Below are 22,342 nucleotides of genomic sequence, written 5' to 3' on the forward strand. Positions count from 1 at the left end.
AGAGCAAAAATAATGATGTGAATGAATATGATCTTGTATGTTTTGCTATTGACAAAGACAAAAATCTATGAAGAACTAAGCTGGTTTAGTTGCATTGCACGGAGCCTTGTAATTGAATTGGGGGCCTTTTATCCACTTCCACTGACAGCATATATATCAAGATTCAGATTTCCTAATGTTCCTACAAATACATGGGAGAAAAATGTTTTGAGTGATTGACACGATATCTAGTTCTCTTCATTAAACTCTGGCATGATGATCTCAACTAGATTTGCTTCACATAGGATTGAACTACTTCACCCATGGATGATTTGGAGCATCTGAACTGTGGCATCTTTGGAAATTCTAATTCCTTTTACCATTTTTGAGGTTTCTTACAGTCATTACAAGTTGTTGCCTTTCACCTTCAACCTCAGCAAATTTTAGACTTATCTCTGAATATCTCTCTTGCATTTCTTTCAGCTCAGTTTCCATGCGTTTGTTCTTTTCTTTCAGTAATGACACTTCCATTAATACTTCAGTAAAGTTTCCCTCATCACTAGAATGAGAAGCAAGGGCTGTCACTCCTTTCTCAGAGCACGTTTCTCCCTTTCTGCAAATAGAAAAAGAATAGCAAATACAACAATGTGATTAAAAGCTATATACCTAACATTCTTAATAACCTATGTGTCATGTACCATGAGCATGGTAAATGCGGGGTTCCTAGATGGAAAGTTGCAAAGATTTGAGACTAAATAGAAGTGAACTTGAAATTAACCTGATCATATGCCGGTACTCGTCAACCGCTATTCTGTTGTCTGAAGTTTCCAGCTCAGCTTTGTTCAGTTTTTTCTGACCCTGTTCACATGGTAAACTTGTCAGTTTTAACCTTATGCTTGTAGGTGCAGCCAGCTGTCTTGTAAAACAGGTGAGAAATATTTGTGATCAAGTAAATAGTTGATGATTGGACAAAGGCAACTTTGTAAGAATACTGTGATTAACTTGCATAACTGAGTATGTAGCCTTGTGCACATAATCTTTCTATATTCTTTTTTTAAAAGCAGTATTATATTTAGTTTCTGATTAAAACTATTGTGCAGAGCAATCACCTTTCTCAGTCTCTCCTTCATTGATGTCATTTGCGCATCTGAAACTGGACCACCATATTTCTTGAGTCCTTTACCTGTCCTGTTGATTTCTTCTTTTTTCTTCTGCAACTCATCTTTCAATTGGAATACTTGTTTTGCAAGGTTATCTTTCTCCAATTTTTCTTCAATCAAGCTATTTTGTAGTTTATTTTGCTGGACTTTAAGATTCTCTACTTCTGCCTGCAAATTCCCGATCAACATCTCATTTTCACCCTTCAAGGATCTCATAGAAATTAATTCTTCATGCGCTTTTGCTGCTTCCTGCTTTGCTGAAGCAAATTTTTTCTCCAGGTCATCCCTTTCTCTATTCCATTTTTGTATCAGCATATCAGTTTCACCTGTTGATACTTTTGGTTTATTGTCATCTCTTCGCTTTCCGTGTTCGGACAAGTTATACTGCTCCTTTCTAAGCTTCTCTATCTCAGTTCTGAGCATGTGGATTTCTGTAGACAAAGCTTCATGCTTTTGTGCCTCACTCTTGTGTTCATCTATAAGTTGGCTGGAGCTGTGATCTAGTTCCAAATACATTTTCTGTATTTGTTTATCTTTTTGTTCTAGTTGATCTGACAGCTCTTGCAGTTTAACTCCATTTTGATCCTTAATCAAACTAAGTTCGTCATTGGCTTTCTGCAGCATTTCTTCCAAGTGTGCTTTCTGCATACGCTGTTCATTTGCTTCTGTCATTGCTTTCATGGCCAGCTTCTCATTCTCATCAAACTTAGATGCCATGTCCACAGAAAGCCTTCTGAATTCATCCTGAAGTCGCTCGGCTGTAACAGTGTTTTTCCACCTTGTCTTTCTTAGCTCTTCCTCTGCTCGGATGGCCCTCTGTTCCTGCTCTGTTTTGGCATGTGTCACAGCATCTATATCATCTTCAAATTCTTGGGCTTGCTTGTCTAATTCTCGCTTCAATTCCTTGACCTGACATTCAAGTTCATTAATGGAAATTAATGATTCTGAGTATTCCTCTGATTGCTGCTTGATCTTATCCTCCAATCTTTCTGATTGTGATTCGAGTTCTTTTATGGTGGCCAAAGATTCTATGCATTCTCTTGACTTCATTGATTCTTGTTGCTGAATTTTCTCCAACTTTGAAGTGAGACATTGATTTTCTTGTTTTAAGACTTGACAGTCCTCTGTCAGTTGTTTTATGTAAATCTCTAAATCTTCTGCATGTTTCTTGAAAAACTGTATTTCATCACCCTGGTCTCTGATTTTTTGCTTCAACATGTCTACTTCCTTATCTTTGTTTCTCTCCTTCGCCAATGCTTCAAGAGCTAATTGATCCTCTCTAACAAGTTTACTTTCTTCTAGCTTGCTGGAGAGAGAAGATATTTCCATATTTTTCTGCTCCAACATTTCATTGAGGTCTTTCACCGCAAGAATCAACTCAGCGTTTGAATCTTGCGTCTTCTCCAGTTGCAACCGAAGATGTGCACTCACTTCTTTTTCATAGTTGAGCTCCTCTCTGATTTCTTCTTGCAGAAACTTTAAATGCTCCTCAGATTGCAATCGTCTTTCAATTTCTGCAATGTCAATACTGTTCTGTTTCCTGAGTTGTTCACATTCTATTGTCAGAGCATCTCTTTCACTGCTAAGGCTAATAATTTGTCTTGTTTGATCCTGTGCCCGTTTGCTCTCCTTGGCAACCTGTTTTCGGAGAGACAGTAGTTCGAGTTCTGATAATTCTACCTGCCTCATCATTACAGCTATTTCATTTTTGAGTTTCTCAACAGAACCATCTGAACCAAGGTTATCATCAGGGCTATTTGTGGATTCAGCTAAACTTCCATCTGAAATTGAACCAACTGACCAGTCCGTGTTTGATCTCCGATGTGCGTGGTTATGGGTCTTAATGGCATCAACTGTTCCCTGCTGAGGCACAGAGTTCTGCCTGAGAGGTGACTGTAAGCTCGCAGGATCTTCTTGATTATTCTGGTCGGAGTTGCCGTCCCAGCATGATTCCAATGCATCCTTTGGAAACAATTGAGAAACCATTTAGTTACAACCTTGCAGAATAGGCAATGTGTTTTCAATTTGGTACTTCTAAAGTTCCTTTTAGTAGGAACTTTGTGATTTCATGAACTCTTGTTAAAAGAAAATGCTGAACGTATGATGACAGGAGATAGGGAGACCTTACTTCTGCAAAATTTTGGTCCTGTGTATTGCAATTGCTTTGTTGATCCTTATCTTCATTTTCTTCAATATATCTGAGATGAAAATCCAAAATTTGTTGATACAAATCCAGGAAGGCTGAAGGAAGCATAGAATTGAAAAATATATGAATGAAATACATCAAGAGTGATTGATGAATGTCGAGCTAATAGTTAATGTTCGTGTTACCTTTGGTCAGTAGCCCCATCCATCTTCTCAATTGTCACCTATCTCAAGAATAATCATTAATAGGAGGAGTTATAGCAGATATATGTACAAAACTTTGAACATGGACAGAGCATGATCACAGGCAAGACTAAAATTCCTTCAATTAGTGTTTGCTTGTGTACGTGGGAGTGTGCATGCTTACATGTAAAACGGCACCAGAATTTGCGAACTTAAGGGGCAACGACAGAGTCAATGGTTCAGTTTCTGCGGCAAAATCTGCAAAATCTATTGAAGCTTCGCCAAGAAAGCCAGATTTTGAGGAGCCCTGCAAGAATTACAAGAATTAGAATTGCCAACGAAGACTGCAGGAAAGGGGAAAGGAACCAAAGAAATTGAGAAAATTGAGATGATTCCACAGCATACAGTTGAAACTATAAAATGGTAAATTTTCTCTTTGATGTATCCTGTTTTTGGCTCCCTTATGAGCTTCACAGTAACATAGATTGGATTTTCCCACAAACATGTTCCATTTTGAACAGGTACTTTCTCTAGTTTAAACGTCGGCTTCCCAACGTCATCCGGCACCAGAGATATCATCACAGCAGATTTTTTCAACTTCGGCACCTGAAAATGAGGATACAAAACCAGGTGACACTTTTTAACCATTTGAAGCTGTAAATTTACTTGATCTAATCATTAATCATCTAGCCTATATGCTTTCGGCAGCATTCATTTACGTCTAAACTAGGACAAAACAAATACGAATTCTTGGCTCTTGCATTGTGAAATTTGTACCTGGTTACATTGAAACTGCAATTTGAATACAGCTTTGATCTTGTTCTTGTCGTTTCTCCACGACTTGAACATGTTGTGTTGCTAGAAGCCTAAAAATGCTTGTGATTGTCGCTGAATCTTGGTTACAAGTCTCCTCTCATCTCAGTGACATTCTGGCAAAATGATAATGCCCACTTATTCGGAACTTTTTGCAGAAAAATTTAGTGGTGTTATGAGTATTACAGAACAAAATTTTAATTGCTTTACAACTGTGACCAACCTTAAGACCCAGCTCAGACTGATCCTGTACTGGACCCTTTAGAGTAAAATAATAGAAATGCTGTAGAGGGGTTCCAAATTGAGAACTGAAGATTACCTAAAAGTCTGAAAGTCAATAAAAAATGGATGCATTACAAGTAAAAATTAATCTTGCTCTATATTATATTACTGTAGGGAACATGGAATATTGCTGAGTCATAATTCAGTTTTCTTTTTAATGCAGTAAGGCACGAGGTGCGAGAGCTTTAAATAATAGAGATGACCCCAGGGCCTTGTTCATATGGCTCCATCACCGAAAGTAAGCATTCATTTTTATGCTATATTTCATTATTGAAAACATTCTGAATAATTGATTATGCTTTTAATTTTAACAAGAAATTCATATCCACTCTAAATAAGATTAACGCGAGTAACTAGCTGTATATAAACAAAGGAAAATACAGAAATGCGCTAAAGCTAAATGTCAATTTATAAAAGTAGCTCACTTCTCATTTTCTTGTATAGTAGCAAAAGATGGGAATTTTTAAACACAAATGCCCTAAATAATCTTTAGTGCTAGATAAGCGGTCACATGTCAACCGTTTATCTTGTGCAATGAATTACTTACATCTAAAATGTCCAGCTTTTTTTTGTTAAAATATGAAAAAACGAAATAACGATATAACTACAAATAATGATGTACAAATATGCGTACAAAAAAGTGATATGCCGAGTAGTTTTCTAAATTACCCATAATTTTAAACTATTTCTATAAATTTTCAAGAAAAATCTAGCTTCAAACCAAACAAATCAATGTGGTGTCTTTACATGTTGAGGGAAAAATAAAAGAAAAAGGTTTAGGGCTCATATCGGTAAATAGGTGCAAGCAACGAATTTTGTAAACACAATTGTGGTTTGATTTTGTAACAACAGTTAGGTGAGAGTATGCCCCTGGGAACCGCTTGAATGCGAGGTGGGGATGGTCTAATCTAATGTTCTAAACAACAAAAGGCTATAGGGCATCTGACTGTCATTATTGTGGCATTATTGCAACATGCAGAGTGGGATCATTGTAATTTATAAATTATTTAATGCACAATTGAGGGTTCTGAACAGGTTTGCCCTAAAAATGTGTCCATTTAATGCTTCACGCCATTTTTGAGGTCGCAAGTCAGGTCTCCAACGACTTTGTCTTGTAAATGTCTGAGAACACGTGGGATCATGTGCTTCTGTCTCTTATAATGAGATAATTAAAGAAAATCATCCTTCTTAATTCCTTATATTTCTAATTTTTTTTTATTACATCTTAAACTCGAAAATACTTGAGAAATATGAGCTACTACAAATTACAAAAAATTGGTGCGATGTATGCCTATCTCTTCATGGTTATTCACACTATATGAGTATTAATGTAAACCTTTTTTTTTCTAAATTAAATTTTTGATAGAACACTTATTTAGAAAGGGGGGAAAAAGTTAGTAAGTTGTATAGAATGAAAGATATATACCTTACGTGAGGCATTAATCCATGCATTGAATTTTCTTTTTGCATCTCCAAGCAAAGGGACAAATTAAAAGGAGGGGGGGGGGGGGGGAGGGGGCGGGGAAACAAAAAACATGAAGCAGTGTCTAATCAAAAGTGTTAGTGGTTAAGACTTAAAGAGGCATTCCCTTATCTTTTAAGTAGTGTCTTCTCTTCATTAGTTTCTGCCGACAATTTGTAAAATTTCTTTTACTCTTGCGATAAAATTAGCCAATTTCTTAATTAAGTGAATTAAAAATTTAATACAATTGTTGGGGATATTTGGGGTGATAAATCATTGAAGTGTCAGCATGTTTTTTCACATGATATGAGATATTTTATTTTAAAAGAAAACAGTACTAAAGTAATGATGAGCTATTTTATGATGTTTGATTAATTTATAATTTCAATGCTACCCTTTGATGATAACAAAATTATACCACAAGTTTAGTTACTTACGATATATCGGATAAAACTATTGATTGAAATTGAATCATCACTATCCATTGATAATAGAGTTTTAAAAACGTTTCATTCAAAGCCATTTGAAGCAATAAAACTAATAATGCATACTAGAAGCTTCCTTTTCTCGTCATTACTGAAATGGACCACTCGTACCCACTTATAATGGCAAGAAACCTAAAGCTTGTCAATCATCATTCATTCATTGATACTTTATATTCCTGAGTTGGTACTAGACGTGGTGGAGAAAAATGATTGAAAATTATCCAAACGGTCCTCTCCTTTGGGACAAATCACGTCTCTTTCTGACGTGTGGCCTCTGTGTTGTGTGGTTTAAAATGCTGGTTCCTCATAATAACATAACAACTTTATATTTCATTTCTAAACTATCTAGTGCATATGCAATTTTTATGTATCAAACAAGTATAGTTGTATTTGTCTAGTTGACACTTCACAGTGTCAAATTGTAATCTTGTTTAAATAGCTAGTTTGATAGACACGTATTCGTCAATTTAATCGTCATGTTGTGTTGTATTATATTATATTAATTTTATTTTTCTATTTAAAGCTGAGCCAATTTGTTGTCTCTAATGCCGGCAATTTATTCCAACCAAATTTTATATTTGTATCGAACATAAAGAGACTTTTGTTAAAAAAAATACATTTAGATCTCAAACACATAGAGGTTTGAACTTGAAGTCAAGGCATTAAGCTATCCCAAGCCAGCTATTCCTTTGTTATGGAGAAATGAGTTTTGAGTTTTCATGAATGACTCATCCTCTTTTGTAAATATTTATAAATGTGGAGGTAGATCTTGAATTTCCAACTTCTTATGTTTAGTAGATACTAGGTTGTGTTAGGTTATAATTTGTATGGGTCAATAGATTTTTTTAATTCGGATATTAGTAGATTGTATTATCAAAATTAAAAATAAAAATGAAAATGAAAAACAAAACAAAACGTACAAAAGAAAACAAAGTCAGCCATGTCTAGATCAGATCAAAGTCACACGGTGGAGAAGGTAAGAGTGGAGGAGGAGAGTTTGGTATAAAATTTAGAAACACAAAAGTTTGTGGAGTCCCCAAGTGTTTGTTTACTTCGGAGGTCAATAGAGAGATGTGCTCTTGGTCTTGGCTAACTAACATGTTGAAATCTTCTTATGAAAATATGCAAATGATAATCCAACCGGATTCGGACGGCAACAAATAGTCTCTTATTTAACTGCCAACAGCGATAATTGTTCTTAGCCGTCAATAAGTAAATTTAATCATTTTTGTAATCAAAACATATCTAAGATTAGATACCCTGAAAACGCAGTATTTTAGTCGAATTGCGAGATCAGTGCGGATGCGAAGGTTGGTCCATACGAACAACCACTTGGTCAATGTTTGGGTTTCGGATGCGTACGAGCCCAAATCCCAATTGGCCCAGAATTTTTGGGTTAGGTTTCCGAAGGATCGCACAGCGTGAAGCCTGATCCAACCTCATTTTATTATAATTATTACTCTATTTTTTTTTTTTTTTTTTTGTGTTGGTTGGTGTTTCATTTATGTTTATGAGAATTATTATGATGGAGAAGTTCTTAAGAGTTAAGATTTGTTTAGATTCTAAGTAACATGATCTTCTCCTGATCTGATCACTATCGAAATTTTAATGATTTTTCACCATATGTAATTTAATGGTAGTGTATGGATAAAATTTAATTTCTTTTATTTTTTTATTTATTAACAACTAATCAATAATTAAATTATTTAATCAGGACATAATCAGATCCGAAGAAAATCCTGATCCAGATTGTAATGCGGCTACTGGCTACTACTAAACACTGCATATCTGCAATCCTCTCTAATTCCTCTTGATTGGTCTTCACTCGTATTGGGGATTGGGGGGGAAGGAGATTAGAAGGGTCCACGAGGAAGATGACAAAATCATGGCCATAAATTTCCACATCCTCTGGAAGCACGGCAAAGCGAATGGCACATCTCTGTTAACATCAATTAAAGAAGAGAAATGCCGTGATGTCATCGATGACTTCAAACGAAATTGGGTTCTAGAAGAGTGAAAAAGATCCACGGCCCCCGCGGACAATAACATACCCTTCGCCCTTGCTGTCCGCGTGTCACGAAACGCACGGACCACGGCGTCGTATCGTTTCTCTGGTGCCGCCAATTGAAAATTTTCACCTTTTTAAAATCCTAATTTACCTTTCGTAGATTTTTATTCATCAATCTATTTATCATTTTTGTTATATATATACACAAATAAAGTAAAATGGGATTTCTATTGACTTTACTTACATTCTGCATATATTTTTTTTACAATTAAATCTAAATTATTTTGTGTATGGGTAAATGAATTTGATTTGAATGCGGAAAAGGACAGCAATACAATAGATTGGGTCAAATTATCCAAGCCAACTCAAAGGAGATATGAATTTTGAAGCCCATTCCCAGCAATACAGAAGACTAGTTGTGGATGATAATTAAGAAAATTATTAAATGGCAACATTCAAAAACTTATATATTCTTTCTATGCTTTTTCAATCTTTCATTAAATGGTACATAATTTTATGTGTCTGTCACAAGTATGTTATGATTCCAGCCCTATCTAAATCTAATTGCTTTTGTCAGCCACCACGGTGTCCTTATCTCCTTCTTTATTTTCCTCCTCTTTTGCATCTAATCAAACTGAAATTACATACACAATAGTGTCTTGTTTAGTAATAAGGAAAATTATGGTCAATTTACATAACTAACCCCTTACTTTTTTAAAAAAATAAAATAAAATTGAATAGCTAAAATTTGACATTTCAAACATAAATACTCATAAATAGTTTATTGTAATTTCAACAAGAGATCGACGAACGATCAACAAACAATTTATGATCAATGTACATGTTGAGCATCTAATTTATGAGGGAGCAAGAAATCCTTTTTCCAACCTTAATTCGTTTCATCACAACCTTAATATCCTTTTTCCAACCTTTATTTTGGGTTAATTTTGTAAAATTATTATTTAGAAAAAGGAGTACAACGGTACAAATTACAATGATTTCACGGGTAACATCTTGATGGCGCATGTTTGGAAAAAAAAAAAAAAGGGGGGGGGGGGGGGGGGCGGTGGGGGCATGAATTAGGCCAAGTAGTTAGCTTATAAGGCAGAGGAAGAGACACGAAGCTGTGGAATGTGAATAACCAGCCCAGTAATTAGCAAAGTCCACGTGGCACCGACCCAAGATGAAACAGAGATCTCCATCCAACGGTCGGAGTCAAGTAAAATAATTCGTACAGAAACAACAACTCAGCATACGTAGCCAAAGAAACAGATAAAGGGCCAACGACTTTGGTAACTCTGTAAGCAGCTTTTCTTCTGCCTCTCAAAGAAGAAGAAGAAGAAGAAGAAGAGAGATGGCTATCGGAGTAAAAGCTCTTCCGATCACGTTTGTGGCACACGCGGTTGCCATCGTGGCTGCGATTATGGTGCTGGTTTGGTGCCTTGGCTTTCGCGGTGGATTAGCATGGGAAGATACTAATAAAAATCTCATCTTCAATGTAAGTTCATTTCTTTTCTGGGTGTACGGAATTTTTCGCGTTTTTTTTTTTTTTTATCAAACTGGTTTATGACTGCAACTGTGTCCTGTGTTCTGTCGCTGTTGATTTTATCAAACTGCTCTGCTCTGTTTGTGTCCAACAAGATTTGAGTTTGCTCCTGTTTGTCTTATCATCATCTTTGAGGTTTGGTTAAGTGAATGTTGACTTGTTTCCTCGCATAGAATAAAATTACGATCCAGTCCTCAACAAGTTTTTTTTTTTTTTAGGGTTAATTTTATCTTTCTCTTTTCATGTGCCTGGGAGAAAATTAAGTCCATATGCTCTAACTGCATTTGGATCTTTTTTTGGTGATGTTTGTATTGGGAGCCATTCCATTGACTTGTGGCAAGTTTTTTTTATTTTTTTATTTTTTGAACTTATTTACCCTTAAATAATCTCTTCACCCTAATAAAAAGATAAAAATAAAATCATCTCTTCGAATTTCTTTCACTATTTTTTTGTTACCACATTCTTGGTTTAGTTTTCTTGTTGCTGCTAAGCATTATTACTCAAACCACACTATGGTAGAATAGTGATAATAACAAAACTATCCACTAGCTGAATGGTACATCATGGTTAAGTCAGATTAGTAGCTCTTGTTTGCTTTTTACTAAATTGATGTAAGTGGTTCCGATAAATTTATGATTTTTTTTTTTCAGTTGTTTATGGTCTAAATTTTAGTGGGAGTCTAGATACATACTTATGTAATACACTTAAGAAATTTGTTGAGTATTAACTTAAAAATTTGCTCCAATAAATATGGGGAAATATCTACTCTCTATACAAAAGAATTTGAGGTCCCATTGGAGGGCCAGAGGCGTGAGTTCACCATGGGGACAGCTAAGTCTAAAGATATTTATGGTTTGTTATATCAGTAGATTAGATTTGCGAAAGTAATATTTTTTCTTTTTATTTTTAAAAGGAGTAGTATAAACTACTAACCACAGCTAACCTTCACATGATCAGCTACCCTCCTTTTTTGTAGCTTAAATTGGTACCTAACTCTTGTTTTTTATTCCATAAGGTTCTTGAAAATTAATGCTTTCCCAGCTACCACAATTAATAGTTCCTCTTAAAGAATATATCAATTATTAGACTTTTCCCAGAAAATTCTTTACAGCAAGAAGAATTAATAAAAGAAAATACTATCTAAATGTGCACTGAGTTTTTTGGCATCATCTTTTGATGTTTACTTGGATCTTATCAATTAGAGGCTTTGATTCAGGATTAGTGAACTACAATTAGGACTCTAGACACAACATAGCCAGTAGCCACCCACTTTTCTTGGACTGAACTTATAAAACACCCCAAGATTTGTCATGTGTCATGTATAGATATGGTTATCCATTCTGGACTTATTGAGCCATCACTCACGTGCTGCTGCAGTGTCTTCGTGTGGTGTCAAATGAATTATTGAACTTATATTTATCATCAAAATTTTTCGCTCACTAATTTTTGTCTATGCCTAATTGTCCAGAAATTTTGACAACGAAAGTTTTGCTGTGTCTTTCTTTGTCAAGATTTGTTTAGTACATATCTCAACCTTGTTGTTATCTGAATTCAATTAAATTGATAGCTGTAATTACCTTTTCTAGTAAGTCGGCCAGATAACCTGTTTGCAATAAGATCTACGTACATGAGAGCATCATACAAGAAGCAATCTTTTAAATAAATGAGGAATCAGGTCAAATTTAGACAATTTTATTATATTTGTGTACCTACCCATGACCCATGACCCATGACCCACGACCCATGTGGCTGAAAATTTGAGGTGATGGGATAGTAGTGACACTTTTTTTCCCCCAATAATTTTTTTTATCGCTTGGAACTTACTTAAACTTATAATATTTTATTACGTCCTTAGTGTCAAAACGTTAATGGAAAAATGCATTGCCAAATGGTAAATGTGATGCTCTTATATAAAAATTTAGGACCTCTCTAAGTTACGATTACCGTAAATGTGATAAATATTTAACTTGTGTAAAATTTAAAATTATTAAAAGGTTATATCTACGCTTCAGCAGTTTATTTTTTTCGTTAGTGTTTTAATGCTATTGACAAAATAATGCGTTGAAAATTTACAATTAATAAAGGAAAGTGTCATTCTCCCAAGTAATTATATATGTTAAGTTTATTTAACAATAACATCCCTAAAACAGTGGTTTGTTTATGGTTATTTATATTATTTTTTCTTTTTACAGCTACATCCTGTGCTGATGCTGATTGGCTTAATCATCATTGGGGGTGAAGGTAATTAATTCAATTTTGTCAATTAACCGTACCATGGCTATACTTGGCAAGTTACATTTTGCAATCTCGGGCATATTCTACTTTGTAGGTTCTCACATAATTTCCTTTTTGCCACTCTACAAAAATTGCAGCCATTATGAGTTACAAAGGACTTAATTTGAGAAAAGAAGTGAAGAAAGTGATACACCTTGTTCTCCATGCTATTGCGCTTATACTGGGCATTATCGGCATCTATGCTGCTTTCAAATATCATAACGAGAGCGCCATTGTCAATCTTTATAGCTTGCATTCTTGGCTTGGAATTGCCGTAATTTCCCTTTATGGCATTCAGGTATTGACCGTTCTTCCTTTCCATGCATAAATTAGTTCCACACAAAAAATTGCGTGACTGTCATATTGAATAAGATACAAACCCGGCATGTATAGCATTATTTGGAACTTTTTTTTTGTTAAATTCATTAAAACTTTCTTGTGATTTCGTGGAACATTGAGCTCAAAATAGATATTACCTGCAGTGGTTATACGGGTTTGTAATTTTCTTCTATCCTGGAGGATCAACTGGACTAAGAAGTGAATCGCTTCCATGGCACGTACTATTCGGGCTGTTTGTGTACATTCTGGCTGTTGCCAATGCAGCCATCGGGTTCCTGGAGAAGCTCACATTCCTGGAGAATTCAGGCCTTGCTAAATATGGCTCTGAGGCTTTGCTTGTCAACTTCACCGCTGTTATCACAATCTTATATGGAGCCTTTGTTATATTCTCTGTTGCTTCTCAGGGTCCGGCTGAGGATGACTACAGCTATTCAGCTATATAAATATGAGAACTGTGTATTATACACGTTATGCTGACTATTAAGTTAGTCATCGGCCTAATTCCTATGCAAAGCTAAAATGCGTTGTGTTATTTGTATGTAATTGTAGTCTTTGTTTGTAGACGTTTGAAACGAGACCATCTTATCAATTACGGTGGGAGTTTATGTTCAATTAGTTCGTCTGTTTTAATATTACATTTCAAATCAACTAAAATTCAAACATTTTCTAATTCAATTATGAGATGTTAGTTCAGATGTACATATAGATCTAAGATGGCTCGATCCATTCCTAATTATTTGTTAAAAGATCAGCTCTTACATGCGTAAGAAATTCCAATTTTTTTTTTTAATTATTACAATATACGGATAATATAGATTTACCAGGATTTTGAACTCAGAGAAAGTTCATTTTACCAATCGTATATCGTAGTTAAAATTATATCTTTATAGTTTCTTTTTTCCTTTTCTTTCTTTAGGGTGAAGTGTGTAACATTAATTTTAATAAAAGGGCTCTTCACATATAGTCTTTGCAACTCCGGTAATTAATAATTAATTCCTAAGATCTAAAATCAAATTCAGTTGTATTAGCCATGCTAAGTCTAGAGCTGGCAAAACGGATCGTCGGATTGTGATCGTATCATGTTAAATTTAAGTTGACCCAAATATGACCCATTTAATAATTATGTCAAAATATTAAGACCCAAAATCCCACATAGAAAACAAATGGTTCCCCAATAATCTGTTTAATCTCTACACATTTAACAAATATTACACACACACGCTGACACGCACACACATACACACCCACGTATACACATACCCCCCAAAGTATTACATATTTACACTATTAAAGTTTTTAATTATATATATGTAAATAATATTTTACACACTTATACTATTAAAGTTCTAAATTTATATAAAATTTTTCAAATAAAATATTGTGTATATATATCTATCATTCCAAAAAAAAATAAAAAGAGATAATCATGTCCAATATTTGAGTTTTAATGACAGAAATCTACAATTAATTAAAAAAGTGAAATCATGTCATTAGTTGGATAAATAGATCAAGAATTTTAACCCGACACAGAAAAAAAATCGTGTTGATAGAACTTGGCCATTTAATAATTGTGTTAAATTTGACTACTTATATTCATTTATTCGCATCGTATTCATATTGGATGATTGAGTATATTAAATTTTACCAGCTCTAGTTAAGACTGAAGATTGATATCATTAAAAGCATGCACATACATGCGCCCATTCTGATTTTCTAATTAGCTCCTGTATGCTGGCAATGGGCATTAACTTTCTAGTATTATTGTTTGAAAAAACTAAATAAAATATCCAAAGCATGCGCACTTTATTAAGCCACTTATTTGATTTTCTTAACATATACAACATGCTTGTGAATTGTAATAACAACTAATTATCAGTAACAATATTTCACTTAATTTGCATGCACCCCATGAGGAGGGTGCCATTAATGATTAATCTAGCAATTTTTTTTTGGGTACGAGGGATTTTTGCTAATTTCATTTCTATATATAAATATATAAATAAAGAGTGAGGATTACATGATATTATATCTGAAGCCACACATAAATTTTTCATATACACATAATGTATTAAAATGGAGGGAGGTCCGGATGGTGTTAAGCCACAAAAAGAGCAAGGCGAAAATTATCTGAAAGGGTGGTAACAAATTCTCCTTCCATTGGAACTTCAACTTGTTTAATAAATTATATTTATTATTTAATTTGATGCATATGGCAGAAATTGAACGAATAAAATTACAGAAATTCGAATCAGAAATCCAAGCTTGGGAAGAGAAAGAGAAGGCCAAAATAGATAACAAGTTTATATTTGTTTGATCAAGATTCTTTTTTGTATGTTTTATTGGAATAATTTGATGGGGTTTTTTAGGATGATACAAAAAATTAATTAATTTCAACGGTATTGGACAGGGCTAAGAGGCTACAATCTGAAATTGAGGCAATAATTAAAAAAAAAGGAAGCAGATCGAGAGGCTAAATTGAAGAACATCGAGGTCTCAATTAACATTATTCTTCTCAATTGCATTGTCATAATAAATTTTCTCTTCTTATATTATCTTATATAAAAATATGGTCTCTTTCTAAATTAAATTTATTTAAAAACAATACATAATGATAAGAGTGATGATTAGTTCAACGGGTAAAAAATGGTACAATAAGTCTGAATTTGAAAATAATTTTAATTTCTTAGATTTTTTTTAAAAAATTCTTGTCTCAGTCCACCTTTCACGTGAGATTGAGTTTTTCTTTAATATTATTGTTAGGTTTTACTTTTATCCCTTAGTTTACTTCATCAAATTATTTATCTCATACTTGTAAATCTTAAATGAATGGGTTATTTTTCACTTATGTTGGAAGTGTACGTTAGACCAAGAATATTTACCATGCATGCATATATACTCATATAGTAAGATTATATGAACTCAAGAGAAGAAAGATCCAAACTAACTATTAAAAAAAATAAAAAGCCTATATTCTTATATTTTACAGATGTAAAATTTGACATTAGAATTGCAATATATCAGACTGAAGCAGAGAGATTCAAGCAATTGAAATTGGAAAAGCGTAACAATGAGGAGGCACTAGCACAGAGAACAATAGAACAAAGGAAAGCATCAATTGAAGCTCAAATAGAAACAGAAAAACTCAAGCTCCGTGAGAAGGCTTCAAAACTTCGTTCTGCAAAAGCACTTCCAAAAAAGTGCTTTGGCTTCTGTGGAGAATAGAAACTCTCCAAAAATTAAATTCAGACATGAAAATACGAAACAGTACTACAGAATATAGAAAGAATTATCTAATTCAGTCCTCTTTTATTATTTTTTTTTGGGGGGGGGGAAAAATGTGATATATCCATGGAGTAAATTTATTTTTTGTAAGAAAAGAACGTTTGTACCTGATGTTTAACTCTCTTGTACACTGAAATGCTTGGGGTTCAAGTCTTCAAGGTTTGAAGATGAAAACTTTTTTTTTTTTTTTTTTGTTTCCCAAATCAAGTTCCGGTTGTACCAAATCTTTACGATATAACCTACTAATATTTGGAATAAAATTTTATAAATATTATTTTTTATTAGATATATGAGGATATAGTTCATATTTTTTGGTCAAGAATGAACTAAATCTATTTCTAAAATTTGCCAGATTCTAGTAGAAGTTAGCAATAAGTAACCTACCTTATTCTAATAAACTAATTTTATTGAAACTCGTGCTAACATTCCTGGCCGGGGAGGGCGTCTCCCTCTCCGACCAATATTGTCTTTTTAATTTTTTCCATTTTTTTTTGTTTTTTTTATCTCTGCTTTTCTTTTATTCCCTTTATTTTATATATATATATATTATATTTCTAGTTTATTCTTTGTTATTGTATGATGGTGTTTGGTGTGCTGGTTGTTGTTTCTTCTGAGAGATGGTTTCGGTAAATGTTTATGGGGCTGCCCCAGTGGTTGAATCGGGGAGGGTACTGTACTCCTATGTTAGAGTCGATGGGTGGCTCTAATGGTTTGTGCTTCTAGGTTTCCAATAGCCTGGGACAGGGGCTCCTCATGGGTTTATCAATAAATCACCTCTGAGAGTAGTTTGTTGTGGTTTTTTTTTTTCCCCCTTTTGGTATACAGTAGTTATCTTAATAATATCTCTGAATTTTAGTTTAGATTCAGAGGTTGTGTTACGACGTTAAATTGTGTTTGTTGAGTTAATAGTTGTAGGTGTAGTTGTAGCGGGCATTATAGTCTCTTCCTTTTTCTGATAGTCAAACCTGTAAAGAATTCTCTAACACCTCATCAGTGTTAAAAGCTACAGAGTATAGAAGAATTCTAACTGTTATTAAAATGAGAATAACTTTGGCTATTAAATAGTCTTACATAACGAACCAAGCAACAAAACAGGAACCAAGTTTAACTGACTCCTAAAGACATGGAAGACTAAAATTAACAAATAACGTCACCCTTAACAATAGGAATTTTATTTTGACTAAGTAGTAACAAAATCAACTCAACATTTCCTCCCTTAAACTGAATGCTAATGCATCAGTTTACATCAGTTTCAGAGCAAACTCCTAATGATGCACGCAGGTTTAGGAAGACATCCAGCTTGAGTGGCTTAGTCATTAAATCGGCTAATTGTTCTTGTGTGCTGCAATAGACCAATTCTACAGTACCAGCCTTTGTAAGCTCCCGAAGAAAATGAAAACGCACATCTATGTGCTTACTTCGACCATGCATTACTGGGTTCTTCGAAAGTTTGATTGCAGAACTACTATCACACTGAATAATAGTTGTCTTACCTTGCTTCAGACCCAAATTATCCAACACCCTTTTCAACCAAACTGTTTGACATGCACAAGAAGCCGCAGCAATGAATTCAGCTTCAGTAGTGGAGAGACTCACTATTGGTTGCTTTTTTGATAGCCAAGATACTGCTTCTGAGCTCAACAAAAAAACATAACCTGAAGTGCTTTTTCTATCTTCTAAATCCCCAGCATAATCACTATCAGTGTAAGCAATGAGTTCATTATTTCCTCCCTTCTTATAGAAAATTCCGAAATCAAGTGTTCCCTTCAAATATCTCAGCACCCTTTTAGCTACTTGGAGATGAAGCTCAGTAGGATTCTCCATGTACCTACTGATAAAACCCACTACGAACATCACATCCGGTCGAGTAGCTGTAAGATACATGAGACTACCCACAATTTGTTTGAAATAAATTTTGTCAACCTTAACACCACTTTCATCCTTCACAAGTTTACAACCTGGAACAATTGGATTTTGAACTGAGTTGCTTCCATCCATCCCAAACTTTTGCAGCACCTGTAACGCATATTTTTTCTGACTGATAAACACACCTCTTGAATTCTGCAAGATTTCAAGACCAAGAAAATACCTCATTTTGCCAAGATCAGTCATATCGAACTCATGTTTCATGGAACTTTTAAATTCTGAGACCATCAATTCATCATTGCCCGTAAAGATGAGATCATCTACATACAAACTCAGAATAAAAAATTTCCCTTCTTTCTCTGTTTTGATGAACAGAGTATGTTCATAGTCACATTTCTCAAAACCCTCTTTCAAAAAATAAGCTTCTATACGGCTATACCAAGCACGCGGTGCTTGCTTAAGGCCGTAGAGTGCCTTTTTTAATTTATAAACCTTGTGTTCATAACCCTTTTTCACATAATCAAGCGGCTGTTCCACAAAAACCTCTTCATTCAGCTCACCATATAGAAATGCCGACTTAACATCTAGCTGATAGATAGCCCATCCTTTTTGAGCTGCAAGAGCTACTACCAAACGAATTGTTTCCATACGTGCTACAGGTGCGAATACTTCTGTATAATCTACCCCATGTTGCTGAGAGTACCCCTTCACTACAAGCCTTGCCTTGTGTTTATCAACTTCACCATTCTCATTAAACTTGGTTTTGTAAACCCATTTCACTCCAATTTTCTTTCCACCTTCAGGTAATTCTGTCAATTCCCATGTATCATTCCGTTTTATTGCTTCTATTTCCACATCCATGGCTTTCCTCTATTTCTCGCTTTTTACGGCATCGTCGAAATGAATAGGATCAGCAGTTGTAAACATGGCCAACTGAACTTCTTCTTCAGATAGTCCCTCTCCTGTCTCATAGTCTTGCATCCAAGCTGGTGGTCTCCTAATTCTCCCTTCATTCGAGCTAGGTGAGCTTTCCTCGGCTGGAGAATCAGAGGAAAAATTCTCCCCTTCTTCAATATTAGCATCAGAATTAGATTCACTTCTCCCTACATTTCTATCGATCTCCACCACTTTTTCCTCACGATCACCCCATTCCAAATCACATGCAATTGCTTCCTCATACTTATTGTCCCAATCCCAGCTTTTGTCTTCCTCGAACACAACATCTCGACTTATAATAATCCTTTGTGAAATAGGATCATAAAGCCGGTAAGCCTTCGACTCCTCGCTTACTCCCAACAGAATACAAATCTGACTTTTATCATCTAGTTTTGTTCGTTTGCTATCAGGCACGTGAACATGAGAGATGCAACCAAAGACTCTGAAATACTCTACCGAAGGTTTGATTCCACTCCACGCTTCTTCCGGAGTCATATTTCTCACAGCAAATGTTGGACTTCGATTTAGAATATGTATCGTCCAGTTGACTGCTTCAGGCCAGAAGGTTTTGGGGACTCTTTTTTCTGAAATCATGCTTCGTACCATATTCATAATGGTCATGTTCTTTCGTTCTGCGACTCCGTTTTGTTGTGGTGTGTATGCTGCTGTCAACTGTCTCTGTATACCATTTGCATCACAAAAATTATTGAATTCTTATGATGTAAACTCTCCTCCTCGATCAGTTCGCAGTGCTTGAAGTGGAGTGTTTGTCTCTTTTTCCACTCGGATCTTAAATCTTTGGAAAACATCAAAGGCTTCAGATTTTTCTGTCAAAAAGAAAACCCATGTTTTTCTACTGAAATCATCAATAAAGGTAAGTAAATACCGTTTCTTGCTGTTGGAGATCGGTTTGATCGGTCCGCAAATATCAGCGTGTAACAACTGAAGGATTTGGGAAGCTCTCCAACTGCTTCTTTTTGGAAATGAATCCCTGTGCTGCTTGCCCACCAAACAGTCCTTGCATAGCCTTGAAGGAGTTTTAAGTTGTGGTAAACCATTCACCATTGCCTTTTGTTGAAGAGTTTTTAAACCCGTAAAACTCAAATGTCCATATCTGCAGTGCCAGAGCTGCACCAGATCCTCAGTAATTGTATTGAAACAAACAGATGTTATAGGTTTAGAAATAGCTTGCAATATAAACATTCGATTTGCAGACATCTTCGTATCCATGATCAAACCTTTCTCATGATGAAACACCTTGCACCTTCCATGTTGGAACAGAACAGTAAGCCCCTTTTCTTGCAATTGCCCAATGCTCAACAGGTTGCTCTTCAATTCAGGTACATAGAAAACTTCGGTAATAATTTGTGTTGTTCCATTCACTTGTAACCTGATGTTACCCTTTCCTATTACAGTCATGCTTGAATTGTTGCCCAACTTCACAGAATCTCTAAAATTTTCATTTAGATCTGAGAAATATTCCTTTTTTCCACACATATGATTGCTGCAGCCCGAGTCAAGATACCACATATCTTCCTTGTTGTCCTTGTTCACATCTACGCATGCCATCAACAACATCTCTTCTTGAGTCTCTGCAAAATTTGCTCCTATCTCATTACTTGGACACTCCCATTGAAAATGTCCAAGTTTGTGACAATTATAACACTCCACTGTGGATTTGTCAAATTGTTGTCTGCCTCGTCCTCTTCCTCTTCCTCGAAAACCTCCTCTACCACGACCTCTTGCTCCTGAACTATTCTCATGTGTTATTTTCAGCGCCTGTTCCTCTCCATTATTCCTATGAAATTTCTGCTCATGAACAATTAGTGAACTTTCTAGCTCATCAATTGAAAGCTGATCAATGTTCTTTGACTCCTCAATTGAACAAACAATATAATTGAACTTCTCAGTCAATGATCGAAGAATCTTCTCTACCACTTTAACATCTTGCATATCCTCTCCATAATTTCTCATCTTATTAGCTACTGACATGACTCTTGAGAAATAATCAATAACAATTTCACCTGGTTTCATTTCAAGGGTCTCGAAATCTCTCCTTAGTGCTTGAAGGATGGAACGTTTCACTCGAGCATTACCTTCAAATTTCTTTTTCATCGAGTCCCATATCTGTTTTGAGGTGTCCTTCTTTAAAATTGTTTCAAGGATGGTCCTGTCAATTGCTTGAAACAAATAATTCTTCACTTTCCTATCCTTTAACTTCATCTCATCGAGGCTCTTTTGCTGTGCTTCCGTTACAGCAGCTCCGTCTGCAGGCTCGACAAAACCAATCTCCACAAGGTTCCAATATTCTTTGGACCTAAGGAAGTTCTCCATTAGCATGCTCCAATGGTCATAATGACCATCGAAGCGTGGAATCGCAGGCTGAACAAAACTCCCTTCACTTGCCATCTCTTTCTTCTCTCGTTTTTCTTGAATACAAGTCACTCAAAAGCTACAGCTTTCTATTCTCAGGCCCACTGGAGAAAAGCTCTGATACCAAATGTTAAAAGCTACAGAGTATAGAATAATTCTAACTGTTATTAAAATGAGAATAACTTTGGCTATTAAATAGCCTTACATAACGAACCAAGCAACAAAACAAGAACCAAGTTTAACTAACTCCTAAAGACATGGAAGACTAAAATCAACAAATAACGTCACCCTTAACAATATGAATTTTATTTTGACTAAGTAGTAACAAAATCAACTCAACAATCAGTTCAGACCTAATGTATGAAACTATTTTTCAATTCGGTTATAAAGAAAAAAATCAATAGTAAACAAGATTTAAGGTTTGGGTTTATCCTAAAAATGGTACTTAAGCCTTAAGTACCATTCTAAATATTATATTTGAGTCTATTTTGACATTGTATTTTTATTTTTGTTACCGTGTATTATTGACGGTTTTTAGCCTGTAATGAAAGGTTTATTTTTTATTTTTTATTTAAAAAAAAAAAACAGTGCTTAACTTTAAGAACGAGATAAGAAAGTGTACCCCATTTAATAAAAAAATAATTTACTGTCCGGAATCCCCTTTTTTAAAAAATTTATTACAATCTTCAGATATACTCTGCCGAAGCATGCACGTTTACCAGATCTTTTTTTTTTTTTTTTTCCTAATCACAAATTTATATGCCGCCACCTACCAAAAGAGAAACTGCGTGCAGTGACAGCTGGCATTCTCTGGAGCACGTGTCCAAGTTGAAAATCATCGATGAAATATCAACGCTGCAAGAATCTGTAGCCATCGTAGAGGCCCACCACGTGGCAGCTGGTGGTTTGATGCGTAACATCTCTCTGGTACAACCACCAACATAACCGGGCAAACTTGTCGGCTTACTTTTGCTCGTACTCCAATTTTCTTTCCTTTTTTGGCTTTTTTCTTTTTTCTTCCTTCAATAGTAGTCAGTTAAAACTGAATCGTCAAAAAAATTTAGAGATCAAATAAAATCCTCTCTACGAATGAAACGATTATATTGATTTAAATTGAGTTACATATTTCTCTTTTAAGCTACTTATTACTTACTAATTGTAAACGAGAAAAAAGAAAGAAAGCTTCATATAGTGTTTTTGTTTTATTCA

At 34.9% G+C, this 22,342-nt stretch overlaps 2 protein-coding genes and 1 long non-coding RNA gene across 5 annotated transcripts; 2 read left to right on the forward strand and 1 right to left on the reverse strand.

Annotated features, from left to right (window-relative positions):
* Positions 1-66: 66 nt before the first annotated feature.
* On the reverse strand, positions 67-4,690 carry LOC102608477 (uncharacterized). Of its 2 annotated transcripts, XM_006490318.4 has the most exons (9): positions 4,504-4,690; positions 4,245-4,396; positions 3,873-4,073; positions 3,652-3,774; positions 3,471-3,508; positions 3,268-3,337; positions 1,089-3,101; positions 758-837; positions 67-592 (listed from the first exon to the last, which is right to left on the reverse strand). In XM_006490318.4, exons 2-9 carry the CDS (start codon positions 4,314-4,316, stop codon positions 346-348), a joined length of 2,844 nt encoding a protein of 947 aa, XP_006490381.1. In that variant the 5' UTR covers positions 4,317-4,396; positions 4,504-4,690; the 3' UTR covers positions 67-345. The 2 variants fall into 2 exon arrangements, with proteins under 2 accessions (XP_006490381.1, XP_006490380.1); XM_006490317.4 differs by having other exon boundaries at positions 4,245-4,690.
* LOC127900001 (uncharacterized) lies at positions 3,761-9,123 on the forward strand. Of its 2 annotated transcripts, XR_008051906.1 has the most exons (4): positions 3,761-3,890; positions 3,989-4,097; positions 4,726-4,800; positions 8,224-9,123. It is a non-coding gene; the product is annotated as an uncharacterized LOC127900001 (long non-coding RNA). The 2 variants fall into 2 exon arrangements; XR_008051905.1 differs by lacking the exon at positions 8,224-9,123 and having other exon boundaries at positions 4,726-5,135.
* Positions 9,124-9,650: 527 nt separating this feature from the next.
* LOC102608192 (transmembrane ascorbate ferrireductase 1) lies at positions 9,651-13,288 on the forward strand. Its single transcript, XM_006490316.4, has 4 exons — positions 9,651-10,015; positions 12,256-12,304; positions 12,436-12,635; positions 12,820-13,288. The coding sequence occupies exons 1-4, from the start codon at positions 9,872-9,874 to the stop codon at positions 13,117-13,119; spliced, it is 693 nt and encodes a 230-aa protein (XP_006490379.1). The 5' UTR covers positions 9,651-9,871; the 3' UTR covers positions 13,120-13,288.
* Positions 13,289-22,342: the final 9,054 nt, after the last annotated feature.

The sequence above is a fragment of the Citrus sinensis genome, chromosome 9, assembly GCF_022201045.2.
Source record: "Citrus sinensis cultivar Valencia sweet orange chromosome 9, DVS_A1.0, whole genome shotgun sequence".
Classification (NCBI taxonomy): domain Eukaryota; kingdom Viridiplantae; phylum Streptophyta; class Magnoliopsida; order Sapindales; family Rutaceae; genus Citrus; species Citrus sinensis.

Bases quoted from the DNA above. Each gene is read 5' to 3' on its own strand.
- LOC102608477 (XM_006490318.4), bottom strand. From the start codon at position 4,316: ATGTTCAAGTCGTGGAGAAACGACAAGAACAAGATCAAAGCTGTATTC. The intron at 3,509-3,651 runs GTAAGCATGCAC...TTCTTGAGATAG, and splicing joins ATTCTGGTGCCGTTTTACAT to GTGACAATTGAGAAGATGGA. The intron at 593-757 runs GTTAATTTCAAG...TTCTATTTGCAG, and splicing joins GAGTACCGGCATATGATCAG to AAAGGGAGAAACGTGCTCTG.
- LOC102608192 (XM_006490316.4), top strand. From the start codon at position 9,872: ATGGCTATCGGAGTAAAAGCTCTTCCGATCACGTTTGTGGCACACGCG. The intron at 10,016-12,255 runs GTAAGTTCATTT...TTCTTTTTACAG, and splicing joins ATAAAAATCTCATCTTCAAT to CTACATCCTGTGCTGATGCT. The intron at 12,305-12,435 runs GTAATTAATTCA...CAAAAATTGCAG, and splicing joins AATCATCATTGGGGGTGAAG to CCATTATGAGTTACAAAGGA.